Source organism: Capricornis sumatraensis, chromosome 6 (assembly GCF_032405125.1).
Source record: "Capricornis sumatraensis isolate serow.1 chromosome 6, serow.2, whole genome shotgun sequence".
In the NCBI taxonomy this organism is placed as follows: Eukaryota; Metazoa; Chordata; class Mammalia; order Artiodactyla; family Bovidae; genus Capricornis; species Capricornis sumatraensis.
The window spans coordinates 37063900-37085195 of NC_091074.1; the positions used below are offsets into that span (position 1 = coordinate 37063900).

At 38.5% G+C, this 21296-nt stretch overlaps 1 protein-coding gene across 2 annotated transcripts in view; it reads right to left on the bottom strand.

Annotated features, from left to right (window-relative positions):
- CCDC171 (coiled-coil domain containing 171) overlaps positions 1 to 21296 on the bottom strand; it is a 322618-nt gene that overhangs the window by 280762 nt on the left and 20560 nt on the right. For both annotated transcript variants that reach the window (XM_068974547.1, XM_068974546.1), the window contains exon 5: positions 19870 to 20001. In XM_068974547.1, the coding sequence (XP_068830648.1) occupies positions 19870 to 20001 (132 nt within the window). The remainder of the gene's footprint in view (positions 1 to 19869; positions 20002 to 21296) is intronic.

The window sequence follows — 21296 nt, forward strand, 5'->3', positions numbered from 1 at the left end:
GTGGGTAAGAATCTACCTGCCAGTGCAGGAGACACGGGTTCAATCCCTAGTCTGGGAAGATTCCACACGCTGCGGAGCAACTAAGCTGCTGCGCCACAACTACTGAGCCAACACTCTATCTTGACCTATCAAGATCAAATTTTTTCATAACTAGAAATTAACCGAAGGCTTACAGTTTACCTAACAAGCATTTTATCTATATAAAATCATCTGAATCTCAGTAAGAACAGCAAGTTTTGTGGCATTTAAACTTGCCCCAATTCCACACTCCCTTCCTCCAACTCCTGATGGCCCTGAAAATCAATAGTCTTACTATAACAGCCAAGACATGGAAATAACCTTAATGTCTATCAGTGGATAAACAGATTAAAAAAATACGGTATACAGCAGACAGATGCATGTGTGTATATATTATATATACAGTTGGCTCTGGAACAACATGGGTATGTGTTTCAACTGCATCGGTCCACTTCTACATAATTTTTTTCAATAAATACTTTGGATAATTTTTTGGAGATTTGTGACACTTTGAAAAACCTCACAAACTGCATAGCCTAGAAATATTTTTTAAAAAATTTTAAGTTAGGTATGTCAAGAATGCATAAAACAGATGTAGGTTCTAGTCCATTTTATCATTTACCACTATAAAATATACATAAATCTATTATTAAAAATTAAAATTTATCAAAACTTATGCACATACAGACTGTACATGGCCTCACATTCCAAAGAAATGTAAACATAAAGATGCAATGTTATAACTCCATAAAATTAACTGTAATCATAGTATATGACTGTAATAATTTTGTATCCACCTCCTGTTGCTTTGCTCAAGTGAGCTCAAATGTTACAAGTATCTGCTTAAAATGGGCATGATGCTAGTCATCTCCACATGAGCAATTCATCTTTCCAGTAACTTTCATATTGCAGCAAAAAGTGATTGATCAATCTCTCTCTCTCTCTCAGTTCTCACTTTTTTCACCGTTTACTGCAATACTGTAAACCCTGAATAACACCACGGGACCCATATAAAGTATGACTACTGATGTTGGAAGTGCTCCCTAGAAGCAAAGAAAAATCATGACATAACAAGAAAAAGTTGAACTGCTTGATAGGTACCATAGCTTCAGGTCTATAGCTGTGACTGCCTGCCATTTCAAGATAAATGAATCCAGTGTAGGGACCATTATAAAAGAAAAAGAAATCAGTGATGCCATGGCCGCAGCTACAAGAGCAGGTGTGAAAACTTTGCACTTCTGGCGATATATCTTTTTTATCTTATACTGAAAAGGCAGCTTTTAGGTGGGTGCAGCATTGCTCTAACAAAGCCATACCTATAGACTCTAACATGATTAGAAAAAAAGCGAAGTTACTGTATGACTACCTAAAGCAAAAGGAAGGTGAAGGACCTAAAGCTGGAGAGTTTAATGCCAGCAAACAATGGTTTGATAATTTTAAAAAGAAGTCTGGCTTTAAAAAATGCAAAGATAACAGGAAAAGCAATTTCTGACAACTGAGAGGCAGCAGATAAGTTCCCAGATTCCTTTAAGAAAATCACGGAGGACTAAGACATGGCACAAATGAACCTATCTACAAAACAGAAACAGACTCACAGACACAGAGAACAGACTTGTTGCTAAGGAGGAGGCGGGAAGGTGAAGATGGACTGGGAGTCTGGGGTTGCTAGACAGAAACTATTGCATTTAGAATGGATAAACAGCCTTCTATTATATAGCACAAGAAACTACTAATATATTCAATCTCCTCGGATAAACCATAATGGAAAAGAATATTTTTTAAATGTATATATATTTTTAAAATCACTTTTAAATCATTTTAAGTTACTTTGTTGTACAGAAGAAATTAGCACAACGTTGTAAATCAGCTATAATTCAATTTAAAAAAAAGAAAATCACTGAGCAGAAAGGATATCTACCTGAACAGGTTTTTAATGCAGACCAAAATGCCTTATTCTAGAAAAAAAAACCTAAATGACATTTATTCATAAGGAAGAGAAGCAAGCATATAGGGTTTAAGGCAGGAAGAAATAGACTAACTCTATTGTTCTGTGCAAATGAAGTTGGATTTATGATTAGTTCTGCCCTTTTCTATAAAGCTGCTAACCCCTGAGCTGAAAGTCCCTTGGCTGTACAAGGGACAAGAAGGCTTAACAAGAAGGCCTAAACAACAAGAATACGTTTTCTGGATTGGGTCCATAGATGCTTTGTCCTTAAAGTCAGGAAATATCTTGCCAATAAGTGACTGCCTTTTAAAGTTCTCTTGTCATTGAACAAGCCGCCCCTGGCCACCCACAATCCCATATGTTTAACACTCAGTTCAGTCCAGTCGCTCAATTGTGTCCAACTCTTCGTGACTCCATAGACTGCAGGACGCCATGCCTCCCTGTCCATCACCAACTCCTGGAAATTACTCAAACTCATGTCCATTGAGTAGGTGATGCCACCCAACTATCTCATCCTCTGTCGTCCCCTTCTCCTCCCACCTTCAACCTGTCCCAGCATCAGGGTCTTTTCCAGGGAGTCAGTTCTTCACATCAGGTGGCCAAAGGATTGGAGTTTCAGCTTCAACATCAGTCCTTCCAATGAACACCCAGGACTGAGCTCCTTTAGGATGGACTGGCTGGATCTCCTTGCAGTCCAAGGGACTCTCAAGAGTCCTCTCCAAGGCCACAGTTCCAAAGCATGAATTCCTCAGCACTCACCTTTCATATACTCCAACTCTCACATCCGTACATGACTACTGGAAAAACCATAGCCTTGACTAGATGGACCTTTGTTGGCAAAGTAATGTCTCTGCTTTTTAATATGCTGTCTAGGTTGGTCATAACTTTACTTCCAAGGAGTAAGCGTCTTTTAATTTCATGGCTGTAGTCTCCATCTGCAGTGATTTTGGAGCCCAAAATAATAAAGTCTGTCACTATTTCCACTGTTTCTGCATCTATTTGCCATGAAGTGATGGGACCTGATGCCATGATCTTAGTTTTCTGAATGTGGAAAGGTCTGACAGATGTAGTCTACTGGAGAAGGGAATGGCAAACCACCCTCAGTATTCTTGCCTTGAGAACCCCATGCGCAGTATGAAAGGCAAAATGATAGGACACTGAAAGATGAACTCCCCAGGCCAGAAGGTGCCCATTATGCTAGTGGAGATCAGTGGAGAAATAACTCCAGAAAGAATGACGAGATGGGGCCAAAGCAAAAACTACACCCAGTTGTGGATGGGACTGGTGATAGAAGCAAGGTTCGATGTTGTACAGAGCAATACTGCATAGGAACCTGGAATGTTAGGTCCATGAATCAAGGCAAATTGGAAGTGGTCAAACAGGAGATGGCAAGAGTGAACATCAACATTCTAGGAATCAGTGAACTAAGATGGACTGGAATGGGTGACTTTAACTCAGATGACCATTATATCTACTACTGGAGGCAGGAATCCCTTAGAAGAAATGGAGTAGCCATCACAGTCAACAAAAGAGTCCAAAATGCAGTACTTGGATGCAATCTCAAAAACGACAGAATGATCTCTGTTCGTTCCCAAGGCAAACCATTCAATATCACAGTAATCCAAGTCTATGCCCTGACCTGGAACTCTGAAGAAGCTGAAGCTGAACGGTTCTATGAAGATCTACAAGACCTTCTAGAATTAACACCCAAAAAAGATGTCCTTTTCATTATGGGGGACTGGAACGCAAAAGTAGGAAGTCAAGAAACACCTGAAGTAACAGGCAAATTTAGCATTGGAGTACAAAATGAGGCAGGGCTAGGGCTAGTCGAGTTCTGCCAAGAGAATGCACTGGTCAGAGCAAATACCCTCTTCCAACAACACAAGAGAAGACTCTACCCATGGACATCACCAGATGGTCAACACTAAAATCAGACTCATTATATTCTTTGCAGCCAAAGATGGAGAAGCTCTATACAGTCAGCAAAAACAAGACCAGGAGCTGACTGTGGCTCAGATCATAAACTCCTTATTGCCAAATTCAGACTTAAATTAAAGAAATAGGGAAAACCACTAGACCACTCAGGTATGACATAAATAAAATCCCTTATGACTATACAGTGGAAGTGAGAAATAGATTTAAGGGACTAGATCTGATAGACAGGGTGCCTGATGAACTATGAATGGAGGCTCGTGACACTGTACAGGAGACAGGGATTAAGACCATCCTCAAGAAAAAGAAATGCAAAATGGCTGCCTGAGGAGGCCTTACAAATAGCTGTGACAAGAAGAGAAGCGAAAGGAAAGGTATACCCATTTGAATGCAGCGTTCCAAAGAAAAGCAAGGAGAGATAAGAAAGTCTTCCTCAGCGATCAGTGCAAAGAAATAGGGGGAAAAAATAGAATGGGAAAGACTGGAGATCTCTTCAAGAAAATGAGAGATACCAAGGGAACATTTCATGCAAAGATGGGCTCGATAAAGGATAGAAATGGTATGGACCTAACAGAAGCAGAAGATGTTAAGAAGAGGTGTCAAGAATACACAAAAGAACTGTACAAAACAGATCTTCACAACCCAAATAATCACGATGGTGCGATCACTCACATTCACCTAGAGCCAGACATACTGGAATATGAACTCAAGTGGGCTTTAGGAAGCATCATTAAGAACAAAGCTAGTGGAGATGATGGAATTACAGTTGTGCTATTTCAAATCCTGAAAGATGATGCTGTGAAAGTGCTGCACTCAATACACCAGCAAATTTGGAAAACTCAGCAGTGGCCACAGGACTGGAAAAGGTCAGTTTTCATTCCAATCCCTAAGAAAGGTAATGCCAAAGAATGCTCAAACTACCGCACCATTGCACTCATCTCACATGCTCGTAAAGTAATGCTCAAAATTCTCCAAGCCAGGCTTCAACGATATGTGATCCGTGAACTTCCAGATATTCAAGCTGGTTTTAGAAAAGGAAGAGGAACCAGAGATCAAATTGCCAACATCCACTGGACCACCAAACAAGCAAGAGAGTTCCAGAAAAACATCTATTTCTGCTTTATAGACTATGCCAAAGCCTTTGACTGTGTGGATCACAATAAACTGTGGAAAATTCTGAAAGAGACGGGAATACCAGACCACCTGACCTGCCTCTTGAGAAACCTGTATGCAGGTCAGGAAGCAACAGTTAGATCTGGACATGGAACAACAGACTGGTTCCAAATAGGAAAAGGAGTACGTCAAGGCTGTATATGGTCACCCTGCTTATTTAACTTCTATGCAGAGTACATCATGAGAAATGCTGGGCTGGATGAAGCTCAAGCTGGAATCAAGATTTCCAGAAGAAATATCAATAACCTCATATATGCAGATGACACCACCTTTATGACAGAAAGTGAAGAACTAAGCCTCTTGATGAAAGTGAAAGAGGAGAGTGAAAAAGCTGACTTAAAGCTCAACATTCAGAAAACGAAGATCATGGCATCAGGTCCCATCACTTCATGGGAAATAGATGGGGAAACAGTGTCAGACTTTATTTTTGGGGGCTCCAAAATCACTGCAGATGGTGACTGCATCCATGAAATTATAAGACTCTTACTCCTTGGAAGGAAAGTTATGACCAACCTTGACAGCATATTAAAAAGCAGAGACATTACTTTGTCAACAATGGTCCACCTAGTCAAGGCTATGGTTTTTCCATGAGTCATGTATGGATGTGAGAGTTAGACAATAAGAAAGCTGAATGCCAAAAGAATTGATGCCTTTGAACTGTGGTGTTGGAGAAGACTCTTGAGAGTCCCTTGGACTGCAAGGAGATCCAACCAGTCTATCCTAAAGGAGATCAACCCTTGGTGTTCATTGGAAAGACTGATGTTGAAACTGAAACTCCAATACTTTGGCCCCCTGATGCAAAGAGCTGACTCATCTGAAAAGACCCTGATGCTGGGAGGGGTTGGAGGCAGGAGGAGCAGGGGACAACAGAGGATGAGATGGTTGGATAGTATCACCGACTCAATGGACATGGGTTTGGGTAGACTCAGGCAGTTGGTGATGGACAGGAAGGCCTGGCATGGTGCAGCGCAAAGAGTCAAACACAACTGAGCGGCTGAACTGAATTGAACTGAGCTTTACGCCAACGTTTTCACTCTCCTCTTTCACTTTCATCAAGAGGCTCTTTAGTTCTTCACTTTCTGCCATAAAGGTGCTGTCATCTGCATATCTGAGGTTATTGATATTTCTCCCGGCAATCTTGATTCCAGCTTGTGCTTCATCCAGCCCAGCGTCTCTCATGATGTACTCTACATATAAGTTAAATAAGCACAGTGACAATATACAGCCTTGACGTACTCCTTTTCCTATTTGGAACCAGTCTGTTGTTCCATGTCCAGTTCTAACTGTTGCTTCCTGACCTGCATACAGATTTCTCAAGAGGCATGTCAGGTGGTCTGGTATCCCATCTCTTTCAGAAGTTTCCACTGTTTTTTGTGATCCACACAGTCAAAGGCTTTGGCATAGTCTATAAAACAGAAATAGATGTTTTTCTGGAACTCTCTTGCTTTTTCCATGATCCAGCGGATGCTGGCAATTTGATCTCTGGTTCCTCTACCTTTTCTAAAACCAGCTTGAACATTTGGAAGTTCACGGTTCATGTATTGCTGAAGCCTGGCTTGGAGAATTTTGAGCATTACTTTACTAGCGTGTGAGATGAGTGCAATTGTGCAGTAGTCTGAGCATTCTTTGGCATTACCTTTCTTAGGGATTGGAATGAAACTGACCTTTTCCAGTCCTGTGGCCACTGCTGAGTTTTCCAAATTTGCTGGCGTATTGAGTGCAGCACTTTCACAGCGTCATCTTTCAGGATTTGAAATAGCGCAACTGTAATTCCATCATCTCCACTAGCTTTGTTCTTGGTGATGCTTCCTAAGGTCCACTTGACCTCACATTCCAGGATGTCTGGCTCTAGGTGAGTGATCACACCATCACGATTATCTGGGTCGTGAAGCTTTTTTTTGTATAGTTCTTCTGTGTATTCTTGACACCTCTTCTTAACATCTTCAGCTTCTGTTAGGTCCATTTCTGTCCATTATTGAGCCCATCTTTGCATGAAATGTTCCCTTGGTATCTCTCATTTTCTTGAAGAGATCTCTAATCTTTCCCATTTATTGTTTTCCTCTTTTTCTTTACACTGATCACTGAGGAAGGCGTTTTTATCTCTCCTTGCTATTATTTGGAACTCTGCATTCAAATGGGTATATCTTTCCTTTTTATCTTTGCTTTTCACCTCTCTTCTTTTTACAGCTATTTGTAAGGCCTCCTCAGACAGTCGTGGATGGAGGTTTCATGACATTTTACAGGAGACAGGGAGCAAGACCATCCCAAAGAAAAAGAACTGTTTAACACTAAAGACACTGAAATGGTCTACCTGCCCAAAACACAACATCTCTAATTCAGGCTCTAGATCAGGGGGTCATAAAGTCCCCTTCACAAATCACTGCTTTGTTGTGGTGAAGGGGTTTGCATAACTCAATGAAGCTATGAGCCATGCCATGTACAGCCACCAAAGATGGACGGCTCATAGTGGAAAGTTCTGACAATATGTGATCCAGTGGAGAAGGGAATGGCAAACCACCCCAGTATACTTGCTGTGAGAACCTCATGAACTGTATAAAAAGACAAAAAGATACGACATGGAAAGATGAGTCCTCCAGGTCAGAAGGTGTCCAATATGCTACTAAAGCCCCAGAAAGAATGAAGCAGCTGGGCCAAAGTGGAAATGATGCTCGGCTATGGATATGTCTGGTGATGGAAGTAAAATCTGATGCTGCAAAGAACAGTACTACATAGGAACCTAGAATGTTAGGTCCATAAATCAAGGTAAACTGGAAGTGGTCAAGCAGGAAATGGTAAGAATAAACATCAACATCTTAGAAATCAGTGAATTAAAATGGACAGGAACAGGCAAATTTAATTCAGATGACCATTATATCTACTACTGCAGGCAAGGTTTCACAGAAGAAATGGAGTAGCCTTCAAGGTCAACAAGAGTCCAAAATGCAGTACTTGGGTGCAACCTCAAAAATGACAGAATGATCTTGGTTCGTTTCCAAGGCAAACCATTCAACATCATAGCAATTCAGGCCTATGCCTCTACTACCAATGCCCAAGAAGCTGAAGCTGATCAGTTCTATGAAGACCTAGAAGATCTCCTAGAACTAACACTTAAAAAAGATGTTATAATCATCACTGGGGTTGGAATGCAAAAGTAGGAAGTCAAGAGATACCTGGAGTAACAGGCCAGTTTGGCCTTGGAGTAAAAAATGAAGCAGGGCAAAGGTTAACTGAATTCTGCCAAGAGAATGTACTATTTATAGAAAACACCCTTTTTCAACAACACAAGAGATGACTATATACATGGACATCACCAAATGGTCAATACTGAAATCAAACTGATTAAATTCTTTGTAGCCAAAGATGGAACAGCTGTACACAGTCAACAAAAACAAGGCCTGGAGCTAACTGTGGCTCAGATAATCAGTTTCTCATAGCAAAATTCAGGCTTAAACTAAAGAAAGTGGGAAAACCACTAAGCTAGCCAGGTACGACTTAAATCAAATCCCCTATAATACGCAGTGGAGGAGGTGAACAGAGTCAAGGGATGAGAGCTAGTAAACAGTGTGCCTGAGGAACTATGGACAGAGGTTGGTAATATTGTACAGGAGGCAGTGAACAAACCATCCAAAGAAAAAGAGAAGAAGGAAAACTGGTTATCCAAGGAGGCTTTACAAATAGTTGAAGAATGAAGAAAAGCGAAAAGCAAGGGAGAAAACACAGAGTTCCAGAGAATTACAAGGGGAGAAAAGAAGGCCTTCTTCAATGAACAGTGCATAAAGATAGAGGGAAACGACAGAAGGGGAAAGACTAGAGATCTCTTCAGGAAAACTGGAAATAGGAAGGGAACATTCCATCCAAAGATGGGTACAATAAAAGACAGAAACAGTAGAGGTATAGAAGTAGAAGAGATCAAGAAGAGATGGAAAAAATACATAGAAGAACTGTACAAAAAAGATGTTAATGATCCAGATAACCACAATGGTGTGGTCAGTCAGCCAGAGCCAGACATTTTGCAGTGTGAAGTCAAGTGGGCCTTAGGAAGCACTGCTGTCAATAAAGCTAGTGGATGCAATGGAATTTCAGTAGAGCTATTCAAAACCCTGAAAGATGATGCTATCAAAGTATTGCACTCAATATGTCAGCAAATCTGGAAGACCCAGCAGTGGCCACAGGAAAAGGTCAACCCTCATCTCAATTCCCAAGAAGGGTAGTACTAAAGAATGTTCTGACCATCAGACACTTGCACTCATCTCCCATGCTAGTAAGGTCATGCTGAAAATCTCGCATTCTAGGCTTCAGCATTAACGTGAACCAAGAACTTCCAGATACTCAAGCTGGGTTTAGAAAAGGCGAGGAACCAGATATCAAATTGTCAACATTTGCTGGATCATAGAGAAAGCACAGTAATTCCAGAAAAACATCTAGTTTCATCAACTACACTAAAGTTTTTGACCATGTGGATCATAACAAAATGTGAAAGCTCTTAAAGAGATGGGAATACCAGACCATCTTACCTGTTTCCTGGGAAATCTGTATGTGGGTCAAGAAGCAACAGTTAGAACCCTGTATGAACTGAGTGGCTCACAACTGAGATAGCAGTATGACAGGACTGTCTGTTGTCACCCTGTTTATTTAATCTATATGCTGAGCACATCATGAGTAATGCCAGGCTGGATGAATTACAAGCTGGAATCAAGACTGGCACGAGAAACATCAACTTCAGATATGCAAATGATACCACTCTAATGGCAGAGAGCAAAGAGGAACTAAAGAACCTCCTGCTGAGGGTAAAGGAGGAGAGTGGAAAAGTCTGCTTAAAACTAAATATTAAAAAAGCTACAATCATGGCATCAGGCTCCATTACGTCATGGCAAATAGAAGAGGAAAAGATGGAAGTAGTGAGAGATTTCCTCTTCTTGGGAAAAATCAGTGCGGCTGGTGACTGCAGCCATGAAATCAGTGGACAATTGCTTCTTGGCAGGAAAGCTATGACAAACCTAGACAGTGTGTTTGAAAGCAGAGACATCATTCTGCCAACAAAGGTCCATATAGTCAAGGCTATGGTCTTTCCAGTGGTCACATATGGTTGTGAGAACTGGACCATAAAGAAGGCAGAACGCCAAGAATTGATGCCTTTGAACTGTGATGGTGGAGGAGACTCCGGAGAGTCTCTTGGACAGCAAAGAGATCAAACCAGTCAATCTTAAAAGAAATCAACCCTGAATATTCATTGGAAGGACTAATGCTGAAGCTGAAGCTCCAATATTTTGATCACCTGATGCAAACAGCTGACTCATTAGAAAAGTCCCTGATGCTGGACAGATTAAGGGGAGAAAGAAAAGAGGGAATCAGAGGATTAGATGGTTGGATGTCATGACCAATGCAATGGACATGAACTTGGGCAAACTGTGGGAGATGGAGACGGACAGAGAGGGCTGGCAGGCTGCAATCCATGGCGTGGCAAAGAGTCAGACTCGACTGGGTGACTGAACAACAACACACACGGTACTCTATAGAAAGGGTGGTTAATGCTATGGAAGAGAGCCCTGATAGAGACAACATCTATGGAAGGATTGCAGCATTGAAAAATGGCATCATTATAGAAAAAGATGTGCAAGCCATCAAATCTGAAATAATAAATCCCTGCTAGAGAAAACTATGTCCAGATGTTATCCATGACTTCACAGAATTTATGACCGAGTCAATCAAGGAAATCGTGAAAGAGATTATAGATACGAAAAAAAAAAAAAAGATGGGGGGTGAAGGGTTTCAAGATATAAATCTTGGAGAAATTCAACACTGATAAACAGCACACTAGAGGAATTAACAGAAGAGGACTCAATGGAGATGAGTATTTCCAAACCAGTGTCAGATGATGAGGAAGATGACATAGAAGAAGCAGTGCCAGAAAACAAACTGACGCTGGTTTTAAGACTGCTTTTGGCTTCTCTGAGAGGCAGGGAGGCCTGGAGTGCTGCAGTTCGAGGGGTAGCAAAGAGCTGAACACGAATTAGTGACTGAACAACAAAGGACTTTTACAACATGGGCAATGAAACTAAGCCAAACAATGAAAGATAGGTTGGTATCATATAGAAACATTTCTAGAAAAATGACAAAGCAAAAACGGCAGTCAGAAATGACAATGTCTCTCTGTAAAGATACGCCAAGTACGCCTGCCTCTCTTGCCTCCCCTTTCATGTTCTCCATCTCTCCCACCTCTGCCACCCCTGAGACAGCAACACCAACCTCTCCTCCTCAGCCTATTCAGCATGAAGATGACAAGGATGAAGACCATTAGGACGATTCACTTCTACTCAACAGTCATCATCACCATGCATGCAGTGAATAATCAACACGCACACAGTCAGTAGACTCATCTGTTATGTATATGTGTCTTCATGTGACAGTCTCATAGCTGCAGAGCTAGAACTGTAGGAGATGCTTTGCGGTCCTCATCGTCAACTAAGTATTCATGTTGAACATCATGTGCAAGATCTGTACTGAAGTAGACAGGCTATCCTGAAACAGACATGAGGTGAGTGAAAGTCACTCAGTCATATCCGACTCTTTGCAACTACATGGACTAAACACTCCATGGCATTCTCCAGGCCAGAATACTGGAGTGGGCAGCTGATCCCTTCTCCAAAAAAATCTTTCCAACCCAGGGATTGAAACCAGGCCTCCCACATTTGCAGGTGGATTCTTTACCAGCTGAGCCACCAGGGAAGCCCAAGGTGAGTGATATTTAATATAAAATTAATAATGAGCTAGGTTTCTGACTGTTTTGTGACTTTGCTTTCAAAGAATTACATTACCATACCATGTGTCTCTCTTTTGTAAATGGAGAAAATGAGTATCAGTCCATCATCACAAGTTAAGTGCTTTTTTTAAATTCAACAATGTTTCCAATACAGTATTATGGAAAGACTGTATGCCATGGAAATACTGTATGCCATAACAAATTTATAAAAATGCTATAAATTGAATATTAAGATCTGATGACTACAGTTAACAATACCATATTGTACTGGACTTCCCAGGTGGTGCTGTAGTCAAGAATCTGCCTGCCAATTCAGGAGATACAAGAAACATGGGTTCAATCCCTGGGTCTGGAAGATCCCCCGAAGTAGCAAATGGCAACCCACTCCAATATTCTTGCCTGGGAAATTTCATGGACAGAGGAGCCTAGCAGGCTACAGTCCATGGTGTCATAAAGAGCAGGACAGGACTGAGGATGCACGCAGGAGGAGGAGGAGAATCAATTATGTCTCAATAAAACTGGAAAGAAAAAAAGAACTATAGCTATGAAACCCAACACCCTGGCTGCTCTTCATACTAAAAACATTCCATAAAACCAGAACTCAAATATGAAATGAAAAGTGAAACTGTAAGGTCTCAAAAAGTCATAAGTAGAAAGAGGATATCACCAGTTAAGTTGACTGGATCAAACCTATCCAATCATCTCTGCTTGCTCCTGAAACCCCACTTAAATGAAGACAGAATAAAAGTGAGTGACAGAAGAGATGACAGCCAACAAGAGATGTCAAAAGCGAATTTGGAAGATGGAAAACAAATGGACAAGTGAGTGTGTGTTTGTTAGGTTTCAGCTTTTTCAACTTTGCTAAATACTCAAAAAAGGCAGGGCCTAATAGCAAGTTGAATTCATATCCGTAAAAAAAAAAATCAGAAATTGGAAGCAGCAATTACCCCTGAAGCCAAGCCATGGAGTGGCAGGGAACACGGAGCGCTGCTGGAAGCCTCTGTAAGCAGCAGTTAGCTCTGTTCTCAGATGTCCTCTGCCAACTCCCTCCCAGACAAAGGGCCCTCTCCATTCTGGAAAAAGAGAGAGTTTATCTGCAAACCAATAAGGCTGATCCAAAAAGGTTCTGATGTCGTGAAAACCAGACCCAACTGAAGGACAGGATAAGACACTTTATAAAAATTAGAGGAGATTAGGAAACTGTGGGGGATGAAACCTCACAGCTCTGTTTCTCTCCTCAGCTCTCAAAACATTGACTCCTACACTTAAGGTACTATAAGAACAACAAAGACACTAGAAGGCTCCTTTGTGGGGAAATAACCAGGCCAAGGAGAAAAAAGCTACAGATTCTGGCCTTTTAAAGGTTCTCCAATTAAATGGAAGGGCTCCACACACAACAAGAGCTTTCTCCTAGCTTTTTAGTGCTTCTTTCTTAAACATGAACACACAGACAAGGATCACCAGACACTTGAGGAAAGCTTTTCATGTGAAATTCAGACAAATGGGATCAAACACTCAGAGAAAACAAAGCCAATCTAGGGAGGAAGGGGGAGGGGAACCACCTTCAGAACAAGTATGACTTTCATCCACAAAGTAAAAATAAGGTATTACAATCATAAAACAAGAAGAGTCTACTATATAAAAGTATAGTCAAAGAACAAGAAACAACTCCGGGAAATTAAAAAATTTAAAACCAGAAAGAAAATTTAATAGAAAGGTTGTAATATAAAATTGAAGAAATCTCTTCAAAAACAGAAAAAAAAAAAAAAGAGTTGAAAGCAGAAGAAATTAAGGATGTCAATTTATGGCAAACTGACCTATAAATCCAATTCAATTCCAATAAAATTACAAGGTTTCTTGGTAGAATATAAATAACATGTCAATTCTCAAACTCATATGGAAGATTAAAAAGCTAAGAATAACTCTCCTCCCGACTCCCTCAGAAAATATATTAAGAATATGGAGAAGGGAGTTTGCTCTATCTGATATCAAGATTTACTCTAAAGCCATGGCAAATAAAACAATTTAGTATTGATTTAGAAACAGATCAACATGTAAGTGAAACAGAACAAAGCACCAGGAACCAAACTGTAGATTTCATAAAGGAATTTGATATATGACACAGATGACATTTTAAATCAGTAAGTGGTGACAGCATAGACAGGTGAATAACTAGTGCAGACATTTGGTTATCCATTTGGAAAAAAATAAAATTAAACCTTCCTTCATTCTCTATTAAAAAAAATATTTTTTCTTTATGACTTTAGGTTATATAAGACATAAAAAAGTACTATCAATAAAAGAAAATACTGATACATTCAACTACATTAAAATTTAAAACTGCACACAATGTAAATTGTTTCCATGTCTCCACAAAGAGGAAAAAGATGTTTGCCACGGGATTTAAGTAACCAAGTTATCAAATATATTTGAAACTCCTATAAATCAATAAGAATATACAAACAAAAAGGATAAAGGGGAAAAAAATAAAATTGCGGTTCACAAAAGAAGAAATATGAATGACCAATAAACATAACATGAGCAATGTCAGGTAAACAGAAATTTAAGCAAGAGAAATTTCACACACATTCTAATGCAAAAGAAATCAAATCTGAAAAATACCAAGGGTTCAAGAGACTTCAAGGGAAGAGAAAGTCTTCTCTCAAATTGATACAACCACTTGGGAGAATAACTTAGCATATATTTTATCCAATAATTGCAAATACACCAAATACATCCCACATAAAAATATTTGATGTTTATGGAAGCACTGCATGAAATAACCGAAACTTAGAAATTAAATCTCAGACAACCCTGTAATGGATGATTATACATATGATAAATCACTATAGATCAGTTAAATTGAATGAACCAGAGATAGTTTATTAACTGGGCTAAACCTCAAAAACAGAAGCGGGGAGAACAGCTGGACAAAGACTCATACTGTGTGATACTGGATGCATCCTTTTTAAATAAACAAAATACTATTCAAAGAACAAAACATATATCATCAATGTTTACCGACAGAAAGTTAAACACCAACTTCAGAAGGATGGTTATCTTGTGGGGGTGGGGTGTTAGTGAATGATTCAGTCTTCAGTGATATAAAATGTGTCTGTTATGAATTCTTAGGCAAATATGACAAACACTAAATGATCTAGATGGTAAATGTTGGCAATATTAATGGCATTGATTGGCTACATAGGGTATTAATTAATTATATATTAATCCCTATTAATTTTTATATGTTCAGATACTTGTTATAGGTGTATAGTTTAATCAATATAATTCATGTCTGGGGTGCGTTATAATATACAAGAAAATTACAAAAGAACTATAAAATACCTCATGCAGTTATACATCCAAATTAACTTGCCTCCTCCCAAATAAATTTTTTAATTTTTTTGTCACAGAATTTGTTTTCTAATCAAAGCAAAGATACCTGGATCCGTATAGTGAGTGAGTGTGTGTCTGTGTGTGTAACAAATTAAATCACATTAGTTCAGTTCAGTCACTCAGTTGTGTCTGACTTTTTGCGACCCCATGGACTGCCGTACCCCAGGCTTCCCTGTCCATTACCAACTCCCACAGCTTGCTCAAACTCATGTCCATCGAGTCAGTGACCCCAACTTAATTAAATCACATTGAGGGTAGAACTGTGTTGTTGGAGAAGACTCTTGAGAGTCCCTTGGACTGCAAAGAAATCAAACTAGTCAATCCTAAAGGAAATCAGTCCTGAATATTCATTGGAAGGACTGATGCTGAACCTGAAACTCCAATACTCTGACCACCTGACGTGAAGAACTGACTCATTGGAAAAGACCCTGATGGGCTGGGAAAGACTGAAGGTGGGAGAAGGGGACAACAGAGGATGAGATGGTTGATGGCATCACCGACGCGATGGACATGATTTTGAGTAGGCTCCAGGAGTTGGTGATGGACAGGGAAGCCTGGTGTGCTGCAGTCCATGGGGTTGCAAAGAGTCGGAGAGGACTGAGCAATTGAACTGACTGACTGAAAGGTAGGGGAAAGTGAGTGAGTTTTTTTTCCACTAGAGGGAGGTGTTGAACTTAAAATATTTTAAAATGGATTTTGTTTTTGAACTGACATTTAACATCAAAGTAAACCACACTGTGCTGTTAGGAAATAAACTTCCTTTCTTTCCACATCTTCCAAAACATAGCCCCGAAAGTATAATTCTTTATATGCACTTATATAAACAATATTTCTTGAACTCCAAAATAAGGTTTCAAGTCTGAAGGATTAAAATAATTAGAACATATCAGAGTTAAAGCACTCCTCCTTCCTAACCTATGAAATAGAACAACACAGATATAGTTACAACCTTAGTCCAGTACATGGTTCTCTCTCTAAATCCCCAAAGTCAGCACAGTTCAACAATCAAAAACAGTGTTCACTGGCAACTCTATGGAATACCTATCACAGTTATAAAACTTGAAGATTCAGCAATTATACTTCTAGGCGTTCACACAGCTGAATCACTTGTATGACAGCCCGAAGACACAGGCAAGGATGTTGGTGAATCATTTTAAAGTGAAGCAAAAAATTTTGAAAGAAATAAAATGTAGATCAATAAGGAATTTGTTAAACATATTAGGAACTCCCATGTAACAGAAAAGCTCACAAGCACTACAAGAATAATGCAAGAATTAAAAGATGGACACCGTATATTACTGAGGCATATTTATGTAATTATGTTTATATACCCTTAGATGAGGGGTAGGACTGGAGTGGGCAGAGTAACAGGGCAGACCTCTACTTTCTGTTTTTAAAGTTCCCTATATTAGAGGCATTTTTACAATGAGAACAATATATTTTAATTCTATAAATTGACTATTAAGATATGTTTGACCATTGATATAAGATATTGATATATTGATACAAGATATGTTTGACTTATATTGATATATGTTTGACTATTGATAAGATATAATTGACTATTAAGGAATGTTTGGAAATAATAGGCAGTACCAGCACCAGACTCACTTTCTACATCATTTGCTTACACAGGGCACCAGTGGACAGTTTCCCAGGAAACTACAAAGAAAAGCTCCTTGCTACCCTAGATCATTTAAGACAAAATTCTGAAATACTTCCTTTCCATGCAACAAACTCCAAGCTGTCCCTGGATCACAGCTGCGCTTACCCAGTCGATCACTGACATGTTGCATACCCCATCCCTCACTGCTGTCTTAGCACACATCCCACTGATGGATGCCGAATCTGATCCCACACCTAGTCTGACATCTTCCTTTACCACCACCCCCAACTCTTCCTCTTCCTCCTTCAGTCTGTGGTATTATTTTCAATGAACATTTCCCACGCTCCTCTGCCATCACAAGCTCTCACCTCACTTGATCACTAGATATATAAATCAAATTTAGCCAGAATGAGGAAAGGGTCACTTTATTTCCTGGCTTAGTTACAGAATTTCAGAAATAAAATAAATATGAAAACATACATTCATCTTCTAAATGCTTTTAATTCTACTGATGAGTTATACATTGAAGTAAACTATAAAAATGACAAAGGAAAGAACATGGCAATTTACCACTGCATGTCCCATACTGCCTACAGTAGTAAAGCTCATGGCTAATAAGCATCCTCAAAGTTCTCACTGCTATTGCAGAAACAAACACATAAATAATTTAAATACATAGAAGCAAAACATAAAATAACATATTTTCCCAAGATCAACATATATACGTCATTCTAAAATTACTATGGCTTTGCTTTGTTTCGAAATTTCAAGGAATGCCAAGAGAAGCATGGAATTTTTATGTTTATCAAAAGAGGACATGCATTTTTAAAAAATGAAAAATGCTTTTTTTAAATGATATAACTCCACTAAGAATCCCCATTAATAGTCCAGAGAAGTGCACCTCTATTTATCACTTCAATACTGGGAAAGAAAGGAGACATGGCATAAAATTAAGATTTTCCTTTTACACAAGCCTGAATTCTAAAGCCCAGATGAGAGAAATATTATACCAGCTTTGTCTGTTTAAGATGGGGCTTCACTGAGGTTTTTTTCAAACTTATTTTAAAAACTGAATTCCCTTGGAGAGTTACACAAAAGAACACTATGTTATACTAACACCTAATTATAGTATAGAAACCTAAACCCATCAACAGCCAATAGAGAGAGGAGAGAATTTTCATCTATCCCTCAAGTTGTTGAAAAAAAAAAAAAAGACTTTTTTTAAAGTCTAAAAGGTTTCTAAACTTGCTTTATAAAAGGAAAGGCAGTTTTCTTTTGGCAAAAAGGACAAGGAATTACGAGACAGACTTCTGAACATTTCAGTTACGGAATACAATAAAATCTATCTTATAGGTGGTAGTAACCTAAGGAATATATTCCTATTCTTCCCACGCGTAATAATTAAAGATTGACAAAGAATTCCAAATTCCCTTAATACTTCATAATATAAAGTCTGATTTAACCATATACGTTTCATGTGAGGTTTAGAGGATTGATCAGGAAACTGTATGAAAATCATATCATCTACACATTTGAATATAGGTCTCTGCAATATATTTTATAAATTTAGGGCTCCTGACTGGTAGTAGTGAAAACTTCTGAGTATTCAAAAATAAAGAGGTTATTTTCATTTACTTATGTGTACTTGTTTGTTTTAGGTAACCTTGAAGACAATTATCAATAACAGCTCAAATGCCCTCTGCTCTGTGATAAATTTCCCCAAACTCCCAGGCAATTCATTTCTCTTTTATGATCCCATAGCATTTTCTTTAAAACTGTATTATATTACAATATTTTCTCCTCTCTTTACATGCCTCTCCATGTTGAAAGATCTTTTAGGAAAGAAATCATATCTTAATCAATTTTATATCCTCAGGACCCACAGCAGGAACTTAGGGAATGAATAAAGGAACAAGGGACTGAATGAATGAGAGGACTAACTAACTATAAAATCACAAGCAGACTCTAAAAATACCAAGAGGTCTAAAGAGTAACTATCTTTACAGATTTCACAGAGGGAGTGACTGGGAAGAAAAGCATTGCCCAAGGAACAAAGGTTTGGGAAATATGCGATACTGGTGGTATTCTCAACACTTACATATGCAACAAATTCAGTACCTTCACTGTTTACTGCCAGATTTCACTCTTAAAGATATAGGTGCCTCCTATTCTCTGCCGGTTTGGGGCCACCTTCGTCTTATAAAACCATTCCTAACACAAAAAGCAACTGTAAAATTTATTTTAGGTGAACATTTTTCATTCTGTAAAGAACAGATACCTTTGACATCTATATAAAGATTACATTTCAATGGCATTTTGTGTAGAAAAACTGTCTTATCACAAATTAATAGAAGAAATTATGGAAATTTATTTGAAATTTTAAATTAGCTGATTAGTGAATGAACAGTTTTAATTTCTCCTAACTCTCCTTCAAAGTAATTTATAGAATGTCCTAAAGATATGCAAAATACACAGAAGTAAGAATCTGGAGACTCATAATCTTTTCCCACACTAATTGCTCAGTCTATGATATGACTAAATCACAAACTGCAGTCTGCTCATCTAATGGAAATTATTAGATGAAATCAGTGATTTTCAAATTGCACTGTGTGTTGGCAGGGAAAGGGTTAAAAGAACATGATTAAGAATTTGCACTTCTTAAAAAGAGTTCAAAAGAGAGTATTACTATACTATACGATTTGTAAGCATCTTTTAATATCCAAATTCTAATTATTTTATTTCTTTATGTTATTAAAGACTGCTAATAGTCTCCCATTTTAAACTGGAAAACTAAATGCCAAGTGTATATATGTCCTTTAAAAATCAAATAATTTATGCAATGGAAGTCACCTGACTCTAATTCTAATAGTATCTTTGGAACCAGTTGCTCATATTGTCATGTAACTACAAATGAAACATGGCCTTCTACAAATTATTTTCTCCATGAGTAGGCGAGTCAATTATCTCACTAATGTAAATTTTAATATCGTAAGCATTAAAAAGACATATTGAAGGATCTGGATTATTATTTTTAAATACCTGTACTATAAATTGTAACTCTCTTCTCTCTGCTTCCCATTGTTCTGCTTGTAATCTAAGCTCTTCCAATGCTGTCTCTCTGATATGAGACTCCATCTCATTCTTCTCCTCCTGATGTTTTTCCAACGCTTCCTTTACATGAATAAAATCTTGCTTTACTATTTGATTAATAAAAGTTATCTTTCTTCTTTCATCCGCAATTTAAACATACAAAGGGCTTTCCGTACCCATAGACTGTTAAAACTCACTATAATTTATGTTAAAAGAATTAATAGAATGATTATATTTTGACAATCAGAATAATATCTGAATAAGAAGCTATGATTACCCATTTAATTCAAGCAACATTTCATATATGTAATCCATATAATGATAGATACAGGTAGATATAGATACAGTATTGATAGATATAGGTAGATATAAATACAGATATTAAATATAGATATTTAAACCAATCTTTCCAAAAAACTTAGCTGCAGGGGCCTGAACAAAATGCATCCTGATAGAAACACAAAAACAAAGTAAACTGTTGGGCATATATGTAATCTATATGTAAATCTGTATGTAAAGGAGATAATATGGAAAGCTCTAATTACCTATGAATATTAAAAATTTGAAAAATGAAATAAAACATTTTTAGGTCTGGACTATTAACTAATTTCTTGTTCTACAGACAAGCAGTATTTGCAAGATGCTTTTCTTCAGGGATTTTCTTAGTTGCACTACATTTACAGGATCTAATTTGGTTCAAAACATTAGAAGCATAAAAGGCAGGCTTCCTGAGAAGCCCAATTTTCTAAACTGTAGCGTTTAACACTCAATCTGCATTAACACAGGAGAAAAGATTCTGTGGTTTACGTGAGAGAGAGGGAAAACCTCCCCTGTCCTTATAAACTGTAGCATGGATCTGCAAAGTAAAGACTGCCCTCCCAACACTACTGGAAAGCCAACAGGGACAGCCTTGAGGCTTCTTCCCCTTAGGAGAAAACAGTGACTCCTCTTTATTCCCAAAGGTCTCCACGCAGATCAGTTCAAAGCCAATCGTGTAAAATCAAAGTTCTCCTACCAAACAGATGATCTAGATCACATCAAGATCCATAAGAGATTTGAGATGCAGGCTGACTGCATAAGGGATGCTGCCACCGTTACTCCTCTTTCCCCATAATTCTAGGACATTTTATGTGGGGCAGTTTATACAGAGCAGCCCAGGGACTTGCAGTTTCAGTTGTCACTAAACTCCCCTCATTCAAATACTAATGGAACCCGCGTATACGTCCGGCACTGTTCCAGGGTCTAAGACTAGTACAGTAAATAGAAGAGACAACTGTGACTGTTAGCAAGCAGGAAATCAAAGGTAGACACGCTGGCAATGGAAGGGAACCACTGTGCTAAAACTTTTACATTTGGCAAATGCATTTGTAAAATTA